At 39.5% G+C, this 19,102-nt stretch overlaps 1 protein-coding gene across 1 annotated transcript; it reads right to left on the bottom strand.

Moving 5' to 3' along the window:
• Positions 1-1,064: 1,064 nt before the first annotated feature.
• NAA11 (N-alpha-acetyltransferase 11, NatA catalytic subunit) lies at positions 1,065-1,757 on the bottom strand (the record flags this gene model as incomplete). The annotated part of the gene is made up of 1 exon (XM_079777175.1): positions 1,065-1,757. One exon carries the CDS (start codon positions 1,755-1,757, stop codon positions 1,065-1,067), a length of 693 nt encoding a protein of 230 aa, XP_079633301.1.
• Between the last annotated feature and the right edge of the window lie 17,345 nt (positions 1,758-19,102).

Raw genomic sequence — 19,102 nt, 5'->3', positions numbered from 1 at the left:
CAAACCATGTCCACAATGGTTGCATTTGCTCAATATATTTCTAAGGTTTGTTTTGATAATTTCTTCCCCTCCCCCCATTTAAAAAAAATGACATTTATTTGTTGAACAAACCAGGTCATTTTTTTCTGTAGAAATTCTCTCATTCTGGACTTGACCAATTGCATCATGGTATAGTTTAACATGCCCCACTATTTTTTTAAAATAAAAATGGCAGTTATAGCCCAGCCAGTGTGGCTCAGTGGTCGTGCATGGACTCATGAACTAGGAGGTCAGGGTTCAATTCCCAGTCAGGGCACAAGCCCTGGAATTACAGGTTCGATCCCCAGTGCAGAAGGCAGCCAATGGATGATTCTCTCTCACCATTGATGTTTCTAGCTTTCTCTCCCTCTCACTTCCAGTCTCTGAAATCAATAAAAACATATTTTAGAAAGTGGCAGCTATATCTAGAGCCTTGTTTGGTTTCCAAATGAATTTCATACATATACCTATGCAATTTTCTTTGGGCATGAATAGTCCATAGGTGTTACTAGGTATTTCTTATTGCATTAGGAGGCACATAATAGTTATCTCCTTTTTAGTGATGTTATACTTGTTACAGTGACTTGAAGTGTTGTCAGTCTGACCCATTATTAACAAGTGCCCCAACTTTAACCTAATAGTATTAGCCACTGGTGACAGTTGATTAGATAGATAACTTCATCAAAAGTTTCAAAATGGTGATTTTATAATTCTATCGTCGTTTCTGCATTTATTAGTTGGGGTAACCTGAAACACAGTCCATACCAAAAAAGACCGGATAAGCACTTGTTTCTTTTACTGATTAAATCTACTTTCAGCTTATGAGGTGGAGTGCTTTATTAACTTCCAATAGTGAGCAATGAGTTTCCCCGAACCCCAATCCACACCCCGCCCGCCCCAAGACCACCAGGTGGTTTTCAGGGTGAAACCCAGCAGAGCTAAGGATGGGGTGGGAAGGGGCGCCTTTGGGCCGGCCGAGGCATGGCGCGCAGGGATTTAGGGTAGGAAGGAAGCGGGTCAAGAAGGGAGCGTACCTTCAGCAGGTTCTAGGAGGTGGAATCCGAGTCCTCTGGGCTGTCCTGGGCATCGGCGCCGTCCGTGGACTCGCTGGATTCCTTGCTGTCACTGCCACAACTGCCAGTGGCCGGCTTCTTCCTCTCCGGACGGGGCCCCTCCGATCCCGGAAGCGTGCTCTCGGGCGTCGCCTGGATCTCCCTGGGGCCCAGCACCGCATACCTGCCCTTCTTCAGCTCCAGCGGCCGCCTCAGCTCCTCGGCCATCTGCGAGAGATCCCGCTTCATCGCATAGGCGTCTTCCCCGTCCGCGTAGTATTTGGGCTCCACCTCACTGACCTGGAAGTTGAGGGTGTCCGAGTACAGATGCAGGGCGGCCCGGTTACTCTTCCTGACGTGCAGGGAGACGTACTTGGCGCCGAAGTTCTCGATCATGGCCCGCGAGGCCTGGTCCATCAGCTTCTGGGCCAGGCCGAGGCGGCGGTGCGAGCGCTTCACGGCCAGCGAGGTGATGTGGCCATGGGGCGGGTCCTCCGAGTCCTCCTCCATTTTGGCCAGGATGTAGCCCACAATCTTCCCGTCCTCGTCCTCCGCGATGTAAGAGAGCTGCGGCCAGGACAGTCCGTGGTAGAAGTAGTATTTCATCTGGTAGTTCTCGGGCAGGCAGAGGAGGTTGCAGTGCTGCATGTTCATCAGGTCCCGCGGCACGGCGTTGCGGATGTTCATAATGGCGGCGGTGGGGCGAGGCCAGCCCGCGGGCGGATCCGCAGGGGGGGCTCTCTCCTGGCGCCCAGGGCGAGGGGTGCCCTGCGGCTTCAGTCCAGGCGCCCAGGCCACGCGGCTGGACGGCGGGGGGCGGGAAGGCAGAAGAGTCCGAAGGCTAGGCTAGGCGGGAAGACAGTACGGGCCCGGAGGCGGGAAGGCGGGAAGGTGGCGTGCCCGGAAGTGGAAGAGGTGGTGTTAAGAATCAACTTCCGGCAGCCCGCCACCTAGTCCCAGCCAATGAGGTGCCCGCTTCATGGTGCTGGCGTGCGTGCGAGCAAGGCTGAGCGTGTAGCGGGGTGGGGAGCTGCAGTCCATTAGGATCTCTTTGGTTTTAAATATAATGTCTGATCCATTCCTGCCGTTCTTTCGTTTGGGTTTTAACTGAATTTTCACAAAACGGAATGAACCAAAAACGGAATGAACCCACGTAACTGGAATTTAGATCAAGAGCCTGAATACTGCACGCACCCCAGAAGCCCTCGCTCGTTTCCCCTTCCACATCCCCGACCCCCGTGTCCTAAGAGGAATTAAGACCAAACGAACAGTCTTGATATAAATGGAATCATAGTGCATACATTCTTTTTGTGTCTTTTTTATTTTTTTAACTCGATATTAGTTTCAGCTACCTGTGTGTACATGGGACTTCTTCAAACTTACTTGTCCGATATCCCATTGCCTAAATATATCATTTTATTTATCCATTCTACTGTTGATGGCCATATGTATTATTTCCAGTCTGGGAATAGTAGGAATAGAGTGCCTAAATGTTCTGGAACGTGTCTTTTGCTCACTGCCAAGCAATTTCTCAAAGTGTTTGCTCCATGTTCTCATTAACATGTGGTATAGCCCCATCTTTTTAATTTTAGCCATTCTTGTGTGTGGGTGGTGGTGTTACATTGTGATTTTATTTTGCATTTCCTTGATAACTAATGAAATTGAATACCATTTTTAACATGCTTATTAGCCATTCTATGTTCTTTATTGTGAAGAGTTTTTTTGTTCATTTTTATATTGGATTGGGTGTTTTTCTCTCATTAATGTTTAATATTTTTAAAGGTATATATATTCTGGATATGAATCTTTTGACAGATTATATATATATATATATATATATATATATATATATATATATATATACTAGAGGCCCGGTGCACGAAATTCGTGCACAGGGGGCAGCGGGGAGTGTGTCCCTCAGCCTGGCCTGCACCCTCTCCAATCTGGGACCCCTCATGGGATAACCAGCAGTTGGACATCCCTATCACAATTCAGAACTGCTGGCCCCTAACCGCTCACCTGCCTGCCTGATTGGCCCTAACTGCTTCTGCCTACCAGCCTGATTGTCCCTAACTGCTCCCCTGCTGGCTTGATTGCCCCTAACCACCTCTGCCTCGGCCCACACCTGGTACCCAGGATTCCCTCCTCCAGCTGACCACAGGCACCCAGGATCCGGGCTTCCCTCCCTCTGGTCAGCCATAGGCGCCCAGGCTGGCTGCAGCCTTAGGGGATGGTGGACAGGGGGCTTCGTCTGTGCTGCAGCTGCAAGTGCTGGCGCCCAGGACTGCAGGGTGGGCGGCTTCTTTGTCTCCCAGGCCACAGCCAGCCACAGGTGCTGGTGCCCGGGACTGCAGGGTGGGCGGATTCTCCATCTACCATGCTGTAGCCAGCTGCAGGTGCTGGCACCTGGACCGCAGGGTGGGCGGCTTCTCTGTCTCCCAGGCCACAGCCAGCCACAGGTACTGGTGCCCAGGACCGCAGGGTGGGCGGCTTCTCCATCTCCCGGGCTGCAGCCAGCCTCAGGTACTAGGGCCCGGTTTCAACATCTCCCCCAGGACGTGGGGCGGGTGGACATGGGGTGGGCGGCTTCTCCAGCTGGCTGTAGCCTGGGATCATAGGGCAAGCGGCTTCTTCGTCTCCCAGATCGCATCCACCCTCAGGTACTGGCACCCGGTTTCTTGTCTCCCCCATGACGTGGGGAGGGCGGCTTCTCCAGCTGGCTGCGGCTTGGGATCACGGGGCAGGCGGCTTCTTCATCTCCCAGGTCGCAGCCAGCCTCAGGCGCTGAGGCCCGGTTTCTCATTCTCCCCCAGGAGGTGGGGCAGGCGGACCTGAGGTTTCTGCTGCTGGCTGCAGCCTGGGATCACAGGGCAGGCGGCTTCTTCATCTCCCGAGCTGCAGCCAGCCTCAGGCACTGGCACCTGGTTTCTTGTCTCCCCCAATACGTGGGGTGAACCGCTTCTCCAGCTGGCTGAGGCCTGAGATCACGGGGCAGGCAGCTTCTTGGTCTCCGTGGCTGCAGCTAGCCTCAGGTGCTGGGACCCGGTTTCTCCGTCTCCCCAGGACATGGGGCGGGCGGACCTGAGGCTTCTGAGGCTGGCTGCAGCCTGGGATCATGGGATGGGCAGCTTCTTGATCTCCGTGGCTGCAGCCAGCCTCAGGCGCTGGGGCCCGGTTTCTCCATCTCCCCAGGACGTTGGGCAGGCAGACCTGAGGCTTCTGAGGCTGGCTGCAGCCTGGGATCACGGGGCAGGCGGGTTCTTGGTCTCTGTGGCTGCAGCCAGACTCAGGCGCTGGCGCCTGACTTCAACTCCCAGAGACCTGGAGAGGCTGGGGGGCGGGGCTGCCGCCATGTTTTCAGTTTAATTGCATACTCACTCAGATTGGATGGTGGGCGTGGCTGGGGCGTGGCTGGTGGGCGTGGCTTGTGAGTGTAGCGGAGTGATGATTTGCATACTACTCTATTATATATATATATATATATATATATATATATATATATAGAGAGAGAGAGAGAGAGAGAGAGAGAGAGAGAGAGAGACAGAGAGAGACAGAGACAGAGAGAGAGAGACAGAGAGATATACACACATACATATATAGTGAATATCATTCTATACTATTGTTTAATTTTTTACTGTTTTAAAGTTGATTTTTGACATCAACCTGTTCAATATTTCCAGTTTTTAAATGTCATGGTTAGTACTTTTTCTGTCCTGTTTAAGAAATATTTGCCTACTCCAAGGTCACAGAGATGTTCTTCTATGTTTTCTCCTGAAAACTTGATTATTTTATATTTTATGTTTAGAGATGCACTCCATTGGAATTTACTTTTGTGTATCAGCTACTTTTTTGCCTATATGAATATTCTATTCATCTAGCACCATTTATTGAAAAAAAAATTTCTCCACTATATCGCATTGTTGCCTTTGTCATAAATCATAGTTGCACTTTTAGATACATTTTAAGAATTCTATGCCATCTTGCCTGGTGGTGTGGCTCAGTGGTTGAGCGTCAACCCATGAACCAGGATGTCATTGTTAAATTCCAGACAGGGCACATGCCTGGGTTGTGAGCTCAATCCCTAGTAGGGGGCATGTAGGAGGCAGCCGATTGATGATTCTCATTATTGATGTTTCTCTCTTTCCCCCCCTCTTCCCTCCTCTCTTTGAAATCAATAAAAACATATTTTTTAAAAGATTAAAAAGTATCTGGGGTTGTATTAAAAAAGAAAACAACATAGAACAAAGATTCACTGCCATAAAAATATTTAGTAGTACACAGGAAGCAGGATACCAAGGGGATGGGGTTGAGAATGACAGAAAAGGAAGGTTTCTTGAAGTGAGCAGATGATTCAGCATTAAAATCGATACACAAGGTGGGACAGGTAGGGGCTGGTAAGAGGGGGGTAAAGGGGGTAAAGTAGGAGACATCTATAATACTATCAACACTATATAAATTATAAAAAGTAAAATTACTAATTTAATCTCCTTTTTTAAAAAGTAGGATGTAAGTAGTCATTGTATGGATCTTTGTGCCTGTGGGAGAAGAACCTGGAAGACTTCTGAGAGACAGAGCATTTTCTTTGATTCTTCAGATTTGACTCCAATATCTTCTCTTCTGTGCATTCTTATTAGGTTCCTTGCTCCATGGAAAAATGAACTACTCCCTTATTTATGTCTTCCTCTCAATCATACCTATGCGATATGTATGTCATTTATTTTACTCTTAATTCCTATACTGTTTGTTTCTTGAGGATATGACCCTGTCTTATGAAAATAATTGTTTTTCTAGGGACAAGTAAATAGCATGCTGCATAGTGAGTTTGAGTGAATGCTTACTTAAGTATGTAATTATAGGTATAAATATATTAAGACAGGCTAAATAAATCCTTTATGTGGCCCAAGTAAATTGTATGATTATAGTATATATTTTTGTGTAAAGATAGCAATTATTATTGCTTAAAGTGAGTAATGAGAAAATATGATTCTACTTATGCTACATCACTTTCTACACTTTGCATTATTTTCACTAACCAACTACATTATATACCAAATGCTTCAATGTCTAGGCTACTCAGAGATTTGCAGATCATTTTCATTATATAAGAAAAAAGTAAATTGAACATAATTTAGCAACCAATTACATCTCTAAATTTCTCTTTTATGTCATTGTTGTAACTAATGTTCATTTCTGATTCTTCACCCACACAGTATGTTTCTCAGATTTACTTGCCAACTAGACTCCAGGTAGATTAGGTCCATGGGGGGTGGGAGGGTAGTGCTGTGAGAGAGGAAAGATGAGAGAAGCCAGAGTTTTTCTCACCTACTAGCATTTTCCTGAGTGGTATCTCCCTGCTGTGGCTGGTTTCCTCTGTGGTTTTAGCTCCCCACTAGACAGCCTCTCTTGAGTTCTAGTTTTCCCACTAGGTGACTATTGCTTTCTAGTCTCCAGTAATAAGACATTTCCCTTTGTCCCTGAGGCCCTAAAAGTGTTAGGGGCTTCTTGCAATTACTAATTTTTTGGTTGCTTCACCATTCCCTGCTGGCCTCTCAGCTTTTTCATCATTCATTATCTACGTATTAAATTTCCTCATTTAAATTAACCTAGAGTGGTTTCCTGGCTGGTCCCTGTCTGATTGGAATTATAGTAATTGACTGTTTTTAATGTAAATTTAAATTTTATATTTTCCAAGTCTGACATACAGAACCTTAATACTCTGGCTACTAATCGATGATAATTAGGCAAAATATTCAGAGAAAGTCATGGATTCATTGTTTTCAGATATGAGAAGGGGAGACCTATTTAAATTTATAGAATTCCTACTGGCAGAGGTACAAGAAACCAGTTCCATCATCTCCATGTATGTGTCCTAGTTGTCCCTAAGGGCCATTAGGAAGTCAAGCACTACAAGGGCTTTGATGATCATCAGAAGTCATTGGTAGTTACTATTGTGTCAGCAGCAATTTGTATGTAAGGTCCTAAGCATTATAACATGGAAATAGATGTGGGAGCGAAGAGTGACAATAGAGATCAAGTGATGACCAGAGACTAGCTGATACAGCTAGAGGTGGCTTTAAGAAAATGTGCTGGGCATTTTGCAAAGAAACTTGACTCACATTCTTGATTCAGTCATTTATTTAGCTGTGATCTTGGGCAGGCCATTTAACTTGTCTGGGCTTTCTCTTCTCTCCTCTAGAGGATGGAAATCTATTTATCAACCCTGCTACTTGGTTTTAAGAATGAAATGGAATAATGTATGTGAAAGCTTCATGCAAAGGATTAGTATTATTATCAAATGTATTTTATGTTTTTAGGGAAAAAGTTACCTTGAAGCCCCAAAGAAGCTGACTGGTAGATATGCTTGATGAAAACAAAAATTTGGGGCAAGGCAAAGGAAATGTAGCAGTGCAGAATAGCAGAAATTATAAATGGGTTTGAAATAATTAGATTAAGCAAAGTAGTACTGGAATCACACACAAAAAGGCAAGGGAACAATAATCTCTAGCTTTTGAAAGGAGAAAACTAATTTATCTCATATTTTCCCATTTAAATCTTGTAATTTGTTCCATTGTTATAGAATCAGCCTGCTTTTAAAACCATATTTTATTCCATGATCCCTTTGGAGCCTTGGATGCAACCAAATGCTGTCATCTATATTGTGAAGTAAGTAGAGTGATTATGTGAGAAAAATAAAACTGCTTGAGAAATTAGTCATAGAAATTTAGAGAGAATCTAGCATGCCAAACTCCTACATAAATTGCTTTTTGTTTCCTGGTGTACGACTGATTGCCAACATCTATAAATGTTCCTTTGTGATCTCCATGCTGCATGGTCTTGTCACTTTGAAAATAGTTGATTTAACTTTTTTGTATGAGTATGCCAGAATTCAGCTGCTTAAAACATAAGTTCTTTCTCAAAATCAGGGAGCTAATAAACTTTCTTAGTGATTGTATATGGGAAAAATTCAATTTTATTTTTCTAATGTTTCTTTACAAATATTTGTTTAACAAGCATGCTGAGTATAGTTTTAGTTGGGTTGAACCGTGGGATATCTTGAATCTTTTCTACTTCTAAAATTCTGTCACTATTAGTCTAGCACAAATAAATGTTACCATTGGTGGTGTCAAAGAAGAAAGAGGTGATGTGGTAATATAATACTTTAATACTTAGTTGGAATTCACTAAATGAAAGTCATTTCCTCTAACCTGACAGCAAATAACTTAGAATTTTTACTCTAAAAGGGGAAAATTGATGGATTCTCTTTTTCTCAGTGTTAGAGAGAAACATCAATGACGAGAGAGAATTATCGATTCACTGTCTCCTGCACATACCCTACTGGGGATGGAGCCCACAACCTGGGTGTGTGCCCTGATCAGGAATCAAACTGTGACCTCCTTGTTCATAGGTTGACGCTCAACCACTGATCCACACGGGCCAGGCAGTGATAATTCTTTGTCGTAAATAATTTGCTATTAAGCCAGTGCAGTAACATACAGGGTGTCCCCTAAACATGTATACATACTTTGAATAATTATTAATTCTAATGGGTAAATCTGAAAAGAAAGAAACATAAATTGAGCTATCAGAAAAAAGCGTGTATACATTTTTTGAGACACCCTGTATATGCAGTACCACCCTATTTACCCCTATTCCTGTAATTCTAGGCTAGAATTAATTTGCAAAGTAGAGCATGTTAAAGCTATCCTGCAATTTAGGGATACACAGCCATCTTTGCTAGCTGATTATGAGAATTAAGCTTTGTGAAATCTGAGTTAGCATCGCTTTGTTACAAGTGATGAAAATGCAGGAGACAGATATATATCTATTCAAAGCCTTATGGCAAAGTGTTGTTCCTGCCATAAATCTAGGTCAGATAATTTGCTTTAGTCATAGTAGTCACCAAATTCAGAACTAGCTTTGGAGAAGTAGAACTGGGTTTGAAAAATTAGTGCAAAAACAGAGACCTGGCTTGCCTTTCAGTATTTCATCAGGAGGATTCTTGAGTTCAGGGTTGATAGAGTTTCTCAGAACCCTTGCTAAGGTAATTCCCCTGATTCATCATTCAGAATGTGTAAGCAAGCTCAATATTATGAATGTAGGTTGTGTGTCTCAATTGGATAAACAATTCACCCAGAGTCATGTTGCCAGTTAAACACTTGTTTATAATTCACTTTCTAACTAATCCAAGAAATGTGAAGCATATTTAAAATTTTTTCTCTCCCCTAAATTTTCTGCCTGTCTTTCTCTCTGTTATTAGCATTTGAGTTTTCTCTCGGTTTCACTTCCCCAACACAGCACAGATTGAACATGCAAAGCATACAGCACAGAGGAAGAAAGATGACACCTGGGTCACGAGTCTCCTGGTTCACTTTGCTAATCTGCTTCAACTGCCATCACTAATTAGGGTGAAGAGATGACTACTGCCAGGGCTGTTCCTGCTGTTGCTGTATTTAAATGCACTTGAAGAGCTATACATAATTTTTTTTTCTATTTGATGAACTTAGTACTTAATTTCTAATCTAGGAAGACAAGCGATTAATTTTCTAGAATTTGGGGACTAACTTTGTTACAGAGTTATCTAATCTTTTAAAATATATATTGATTACAGAGAAGAAGGGAGAGGGAAAGAGATAGAGATAGAAACATCTATAAAAAAGCTTAAGCGACCATTATGACCAGACGACCGGCTGGTACCTATGATGTGCACTGACCACCAGGGGGCAGACGCTCAACACAGGAGCTGCCCCCTGGTGGTCAGTGTGCTCCCACAGCCAACCTCTCGCAGTCCCTCCCCCCAGCAGGTCGGCCCCGATCGACCCCCATCGCCAGCAAGGTGGAGGGACCCCACCTGTGCATGAATTCATGCACCAGGCCTCTAGTCAATGATAAGAGAGAATCATTGATTGGCTGCCTCCTGCATACTCCATACTGGGGATCAATCCACAACCAGGCATGTGCCCTTACTGTGAATTGAACCATGACCTCTTGGTCCATAGGTCGATGCTCAACCACTGAGCCATTCCAGCCAGGCAGGGTTATATACTCTTAATGGTGAAATGTATTTTCCATTATAAAAGAGGTTTCATCACATATATTCAGAGGTTAAAAGAGAATAAACATTTATGTACTCATAATGGAACCTAAGAAACAGTCTATCACCAATACCTTAGAAGCCACTGTTATAACTCCCTTAAATATTTTCTGTACCCCCCAGAGATAATCTCAATCTTTATTTGTATATTAACCATTCCTCACTGATATATATCTTAAATGACATATTGAGTTCTCCTGTTTTAATCTTATATATAAAAGGCTAAGTGATTGACTGTCCGTCCATCCAACAGTCCGACCAACTGACTGGCAGGTACATATGATGCACACTGGCAATTTAAAAATAAACGTTGTCTCGCACATGCACGATACATATAAAGCTCTTGCTGGTGCATGGAAAAGGCTAAATGACCAACCTGATACTTCTATTATAGAGAAAGGATGAATAGCGATATTAAAATATTTCTTCTAATTAATTTCCTTTCAATGTGCACAAATCCATGCACTGGGCTACTAGTAATTATATAAAGTGAGTATAGTGAGTATAATTTTGTGATTTGCATTTTGTTCTCAATAGATTCTTAAGAGTCATTCATGTTGGAATAGTTTACTTAGTTTTATCATGGTTTAGTATAACATTGTATGACTCTAATGAAATAATTTATTAATTTGTTTGCCACCCATGGACATTTGGGTTACTTTCAGTTTTTGGGTGTTTTTTTTTGGTGGGGGGGAGCGATGTGTTTGGCTTTTGTGTTTTTTTGTTGTTGTTTTTTGCTATCACAAACTGTATTGTTTTTCTACTGCTGTGTAGCAAATTTACCACAAACTTCCAGGCTTATTAAAATAGCACAAATCTGTTATTTTATAGTTGGTGGGTCAGGAGTCAGGGCACAGCATGGCTCACCTGGTTTTCTTTGCTTACGATCTCATAAAGCCAGAATAAAGATGTTGGTTAGGACTGCGGTCTCCTCTGAAGTTCAGGATCATCTTCCAAGCTCATTTAAGTGGTTGTTAGGATTTAGTTCGTTGAGGTTGTTAGACTGAGGTCTCTACTTTCGTATTGCCTGCCAACTGCTAACCTTTTTCAGCTTCAGGGTCCCCTCACATTTCCCTGGCATGTGAACCATTCCACAACATGATAGTTTGCTTTTTCAAGGCCAGCAAAAGAAATGTCTTTGGCTTTGAATCTCTCCTACATTTTTTTCAGTGACCCCTGATTAGGTCAGGCCCATCAAGGGTGGTATTACTTTTGATTAACTCAAAGTCAACTAATCAGAAACCTTAATTCTGCAAAATTTTTTGTGGCAGATAATGTAACATAATCACTGAGGTGGTATCTCATCATATTCACAAGTAGTACTCACACTTAAGATAAGAGCATTATATATGGGGTATATACACCAGAGGTTAGAAGTCTTAGAGGCCATTATAGAATTCGGGCCTACCACATAGACCAGTGGTCGGCAAACTGCGGCTTGTGAGCTACATGTGGCTCTTTGGCCCCTTGAGTGTGGCTCTTCCACAAAATACCACGTGCGGGCGCGCACGTACAGTGCGATTGAAACTTCGTGGCCCATGCGCAGAAGTCGGTTTTCAGCTCTCAAAAGAAATTTTAATCATTGTACTGTTGATATTTGGCTCTGTTGACTAATGAGTTTGCCGACCACTGACATAGACAATACTATAATCAAATATTCTTGAATGTCTTTTGTTTATTTTCTTGTAATTATAGGAGGGCTTTTTGTTTTTTGTTTTTCAACTCTAGGTTTTATGAACTGTTTCAAAATGTTTTTACCATACACAGCCACCATTAAGATAATTACTCTTGAATACATTGTCAATAACAATTGGAACTTATATTTCAATTAAGTTTTATAATTTTTATTTTTAAGGTCTTATCTATTGTTTGTTATACTTATTTCTAATTTTTTAATTTTTATTGATATTATTTTTTAATAACATTTACTGAATCTTTGTTGCTGAAAATGTTTGTATGTTAATATTATATTCAATGAATTCACTAAATCATCTATTACTTTTAGTGATTTATTTGTAGGTTTTTTTGAGGATTTTTTATGTGGACTTAGGTCATTTAATTAATAATGACAACTTTTTCCCACTCTTTACCCATATATTTTGTATTGCCTTTTCATGTCTGGCTTGAGCTGGCTAGAGCCTTTGTACAATGTTAAGTAGGAGTAGCAATAAGCATAATCTTTATCTACTTTCTAATTTTATAGGTAAAGCTTTTTTTATTAATTTCTTTATTGATTAAGGTGTCACATATTTGTCCTCATCCCCCCATTCCCATCCCACACCCCTCCCCAGGGATGCTCCCACCCCCCTGTTGTCCTTAACCATTGGTTAGGCTCGTATGCATGCACACAAGTCCTTTGGTTGATCTCTCCCCCCTACCCCCACCCTCCCCTACCCTCCCTCTGAGGCCCGACAGTCCGGTCGATGCCTCCTTGTTTCTGGGTCTGTTCTTGTTCATCAGTCTATGTTGTTCATCATTTCCCCTTGGTATCGGACATGTTGGCGGCGCCCGCGCGGCCCGAGGCGGCCCCTCACACGCCGCGCCGCCTATAGGTAAAGCTTTTAATGCTTAGTCATTGGTTATCTTGCCTACTATATGTTTTGGGTGGATATCCTTGATCAGGTTCTTGTCCTTGTATTTACAAATTGATGTGGAATTTCAAAGGGATTCTAACAGAAACCTCAGCAGAGTCTTTGAGGAACATGACAAAATGATTTTAAAATGTATATGACAATGCAAATGGCTCAGAATAACCAAGACACTACTGAAGATAAAGAAAAATATGTGAGGACATGACCTATTTAGATATTAAAACGTATTATCAGAAATAAAGAGGGTCATTTCATAATGATAAAATATCAATAGGACAATAAGATAGAACAATTCCAAAGGTTTATGCAACTGATAGCAGAGGTTCAGAATGTGTGAAGCAAAAACTGATAGAACTAAACTAGACAAATCCTCAATTATAGCTGTGGATTTCAATATCTTGCTCTCAATAACTGATAAAACTCGTGAAAAGCACATCAGTAAGTATATAGAACATTTGAACAATATAATCAACCAACTTTACCTAATTGGATTTATAGAACAGTTTCCCCCAAACAGCAAAATTTATGATGTCCATGGTGCAGTGACTAAAGTAGATGCTATTCCAGGCCTCAAAACAAATCAATAAATTTAAAAAGATGTAAATTGTACAATGTATATTCTCTGACCATAATTAAGTTAACTATTAAATTAAATTAGAAATCAATAACAGAAGATACTGGGTCATATCCAAATGTTTGTGAAGTACATTTTAAAATGTCTTATGGATCAAAGAAGAAATCACAAAGGCTATTAGGTAGTATTTTGAACTAAATGTAGTAAAGCTTAAAAAAAGAGATATACATGATTTTTGTAATGTTATCACTATTAGATTGGGCAATGATGGGTTCGCAGGTGCTTGCTTTATTATGCTTTAAAGCTTTCATACATATTACCTATATACTTCAGTTTATTTTAAAAGTATATAATTGAAAGATAAATAGAAATTTGACTGAAATTAACACAAGAAGAATACTACCTTAACAAAGACTATATGGCATAATCCAAAGTGGATTTGGGCTAGATATAACCATAGGATAGATTTCATGTTTAATATAAGAGCATTAAATCTTAGGTCACAATTCATGAAGTCACTTTTTAATTGTTGCTGTTTTTACTTCTAAAAATATTTGGCCTCGAATAACACTTAAGAATGTACCATATCCCATGCTTGTTGCAAGTTCAGGTTCTCTGTAGTCTTTGTCAACGAATAGAAAATGAACATATGCACTCTGTGCAGTTGCTTGTATCATTGGGCATAAAAAAAAATCTACAGCATCTGCAATTCCTTGTTTAATTAGATCCCGAAGCAATAGCTGCAGCTGAGCCATTTATTGCTCTGTAAACCAGAGCCAATAGAGGGAAGATGTTTTTCCTAACATCATTTCTGAAAGGGAAATATGTTGGCAACAGCATAGGTGGGACAACTCAGAGTGAGGAACTTAGACTGACCTCTAATGGAAACATCTAAAGCGAGGCAACATGTTCAGTATCCAGTCGCAAGGGACAAGGGTGTGGGGACAGAAACTTACTCGTGACATAAAGCAGAAAGACCCATATTTTATTAGAGTCACCAGTAAAACATCAGCTTCTAATTCAGTTTTTATCTTACTGAGTAAATACTTGCAGTCTTAAATCATATTTTAATTTAATAGGGATATTTTTTGGAATCATGTGTGTGTAGAAAATTTTCCTGAGATATACTCTTCACTATAAACACAAAACCAATCATTGTTAACTTATTTGGTTTTTCCTTGAAATTAATGGTTCTATGTTTTTTATTAGTAGTAATTTAAAATTATTATTGGATAAAAAGTATATATAATCTTCAAATAGCTATAATTTCCCCATGCAACCATTTACCATGACAAAATGCTGGTTGCTCAAAATCAGTATTTTCCTAGCCCTTGAAGATTAAAGTGTAAATAATCTTTCCTTCCTTTACAATATTGACAAACTTGTTTTTTAGATTAAAATATTTAAAGAAAATACTACTTCATAAAAAATGCATATAATATTTTAATATTATAATGGCTATCTAATATATGTTTTAAAAAATTTAATATTGACTGTAGTCCATAAAAATGACCTTTTTATAATATTAAATGGGACCAGAAAAGCATGTCAGATTTATAAAACTCTTTGTTCCTGCAAAACTATAAGAGTGGAAGGCTTTTGAAGAGGGTTGGCTTGAAACACTTCATTATTTTGAATGCCTGATTAATGTTCATAGTTTTCTGTTGCTCACTTTTATGTGGGGGTTGGTCTTAAATGCAGTATGTTATGCAATGGTTTTGTCATGTATCAGTGAAGATATTAACAGTCTAATGCTAAACAGGTTCTGAGGAAATGAAGAGGGGAAAAAAATGACTTACTATATTTACTCTGAAACAAGATTCAATCTGCCACTGTATTTAATGCTATATTTTTCATTATCTCACAAGCATATGTTGAAACTGCTACAGATGATGAAGTTAGCTGCTGGGCAGAGTTATCATCAATGCTTTTCATCTTTATTTTAATAAGAGGAGCCAGCAAATTGTTTGTGACCTTTGTCAAGGGCTTCCTGGAAGACAAGAAACCTAACCACAAAATCACTAGCCTGGAGCCCTACTGAATATTCAAAACCACCTTTCCTAGAATGAAATGTCTTATAACAAAGCCATTGTTTCTGATGGAGCCCTGTTTTGAACAAAAGGTCGAGAAGCTAAACATAAAAATATTTTTTTCTTTAAAAATATTATATGTGTAATAATGGTTAGTGGTAATGACATTGGGTCTGTAGGGAAACACATTTCCTTAAGGTCAATACATCCTTAAAAACAATAATGCCTGCTACCCCTTAGAACGCTGGAATTTGTTAACTTTGACTCATTTGTAAAACCAAGCCTCTTAGGTTAGATGGAATCACCATATTTAAATAGCAATAGTAACCTGGCCAGCATGGCTCAGTGGTTGAGTGTAGACCTCTGAACAAGGTCGTGGTTTGATTCCTGGTCAGGGCACATGCCTGGTTTGTGGGATTAATCCCCAGTGTGGGCCTGCAGAGCCAGCCGATCAATCAATGATTCAAATCATTAATGTTTCTATCTCTTTCTTCTCCCTTCCTCTCTGAAATCAATAAAAATATATTTAAAAACACAAATAACAATAGTAGCATCTATTGAGTGCTTAACTACTGTTGCTGTGCTAAGCTCTTTATTTGGTTATCTGATATAATCCTTACTCTAGATATAAATCCTGTGATTATCTCTGTATTATAAATTGGCAAACTGCACAGAGAAAGACCAAGTACATGTTGAGCTCAGATGATGAAGCTTTGCCACAGGAGGTCTGACTCTGGATGCCTACTCACCGCTCTTATACTGGAGGGATCTGGGTTTCCCAAATTGCTATCTTTTGGAATGATCTTAGTTATTACTGAAATTATATATCTTGTACTAGTATTTCTGTTAATTACAAAGATGCAAGACTGAGTAGTCTTTGGCTTCTGTGGCACACACCCAATCATCCTACTAAATTATAATAACAACAGATAGCCTGTTTCCTTATAAGAAGATTGCATTTTCATCCTAGAGTTATCATAACCCATCTCTAGCTTGAAAATATTTTAGATATATATTGGTCCTATCTGGAAACGAATATATTCACTTTACTGGTATGGATTAAATGTGTCTCTACAAAATTTATATGTTAAAACCCTTACCCCTATTGTGATGATATTTGGAAGTAGGACCTTTGGGAGGTAATAGGTTTAGATGAATTCAAGAGAGTGGAATCCTCATAATGAGATTTGTGTCCTTATAAGGGACCAGAGCCCCACCCTTCCCCCACCATTTGAGAAGGCAGCCATAAGCAAACCAGAAAGGAGACTCCTCAGACACTAAATCTGTCGCACCTTGATCATGGACTGTAGGCCTCCAAAATTGTGGGAAATAAATGGTTCTTGTTTGAGCTACCCATTCTATGGCATTCTGTTATAGCAGCTTGAACTGAATAAGACAAATGTCATTTACTTTGTTGCATCAGACAAGCAAGAAAGCCTGAGCTAATATAAGCAGGTTCTTGCAAGTTAAAGCTCATCATTCCTAAGAGGAAAATGGCCAACACTCCTTGATTTGTAACCTTAGGTATAGAATTGTTCAATCCACAATAAAAGAGAAAATGAACACTGACCACTGTCCTATGCCTGTCAGGGAAGATTACTGAAGAGAATACAATCAATACATGTGAACTTGGTCTTTTGTGCTCATTTTCTAAGTTTTATTTTTGTAGAGTTCTCTGTTAGCAGTAATACATTTTTCTAAAACTCTCCTATACTTAAAAATAGTATTGATTAGAGAGAAAACACTGTGATTCACAAGTGATTTTTAAATCTTGACTAGAAACAAATATTTAACAGTGGTAATGCATTGAAATCATTTCTTTAGACAAATGCTACATAAAGTGTGGTTAGCTAACTGGTGACAATATCTAAACAATTTGTTACTAGTCCATCTTGCATTAGGAATTTTCCCCAGAATAGAAATGAACACATTGCTTCCTTTATTGAGAATGTCATCTAATAAAAAAAAATGTGGTTGAATCAAGCACTATCTTCTGATGAAGTTGATTTATATTCCCGATGCAGGCACTTTGAGTAGGACTGCCATTGACTGTTTCAAACTAGACTTTCACAATTTAAACCTATTTTCTTTATTGGACTGTCTTTGCTTAAAGCATTTATCTATTGCCTTTATTAAATTCACTTAGTCTCTGTATTTCTCAAAACCTTGATAAGAACATAAAGCAAACCTCATCAGTAGTTCTCAGTGTCCTCGTTTTCATTAAATAGTTGCAAACAGCCCTAATATTTCTTAATTATAAGACACATTATTAATTGTTGAAGTTTTAGGTTGAGGTCTGAACTAGAAGTTCTAAGACATGGTTTGGTTGCTTCATTTACTGATTAGCCATATATTGCTCACTTAATCTCCTTATTAATTGATTTACTAGAAAACAAAGAAAATCACTTTTCATTTGAAAAATAAATAATAGTAATTAAAAATATTCATATAAACTACCCTTTTTAAATTAAATAAATGCTTCCATATCACTACTTCATAGAAACCCCACTCTCTCATTATTGAACAGGCATATTTCAAGAGCTATATTATAAAGCAATGCCTTGAGTTTGCCCATACTAAATGACTAAAGCCCATGACACTGAATTTCAATCATACAATTTTATGTATGTACATCTGTTAGTTGAAAAATTGAATATACACTGTCAAAATTTTCTTAACTCAAAGCTGTTTTGTAACATATTTTAAATGAAAAATTGAAATACGGTATTATTCTCTTAGCTTGTTTCATTCTTGTTTGTTGTTTTTTTTTTAGCTTCAGCAAAGAATTCCTGTCACAACATTAAAGAAATATGGACAGTCTTCAGCGATGAAATTGATAATGAACAAAACTGAAAGTAAAGCCATGGTTAATCATAAAAGACATAATGAGAAGAGCACATTAGGGTTTGGATGTAAGGAAAATATATAAGTAGTTACTTACATAGTTGGAACAGTGTTGTCCCATCCAACTTGACAATCCAAGCAGTGGCACACACATGACACATCTTGAGGATAATAATACTGATATCCTTCAGACTTGCATTAAGAAAATTGTAGAGAAGAAATGTTACCTGAAAGTGGTTTGTTTGTATGTCAACTTATGTTCTCATAGACTTGGGTAACTGTCTTGTGCTCTTGGGATTGTAGTCTGTTTACAGTAAGACTGTTTACATTATTAAAGGAGCAAAAGTGTTATAAAGAAAGGATTGGACCAAAAGTTAATAAAGGAATATTTTCTATAAATTTGACTTGGGATCCTATTTCATTTTTTGCCCAAATGATTTTCCTCTGGCTAGTTTTGACACCTTGTGTGTTTTTCATGGGTGTCTTGCTTTTAGCCTTACAATTAATTTTCTAAAGTATTAATTTTCTAGATGTAATTTACTTACAGGATATTTTTCCTTACATGATATTCTTCTACTATCCCCCCCTTTCTTGATTTAAATATTAGGAGGCTTTTGAAAATTTTATAATGTAGTCTTGATGGCTTTTAAATTTTAATTATTGCACTATAATATTACTGTTTTAGGTTCATTACATGGTGCGCAATTTTATCATGAGATGAACTACCAATAAAAATTTTAGTTAACACTTTAGGAACACCTTTTTGTCCAGTATAATTAATTTTTCTAGCATATTCGCTTGTTTCAACTAGCCAATTTAAATTTGCCTGAAAACTTGACTACTATTTTACTGTCAAATTTATTACTCTAACAACAAAAAATGAAACAAAAAATGAAATAGGA

The sequence above is a fragment of the Cnephaeus nilssonii genome, assembly GCF_951640355.1.
Source record: "Cnephaeus nilssonii genome assembly, chromosome: 1".
Classification (NCBI taxonomy): Eukaryota; Metazoa; Chordata; class Mammalia; order Chiroptera; family Vespertilionidae; genus Cnephaeus; species Cnephaeus nilssonii.
The sequence above is the reverse complement of the archived record's forward strand: the minus strand, read 5'-3'. Positions and strand labels throughout refer to the sequence as shown.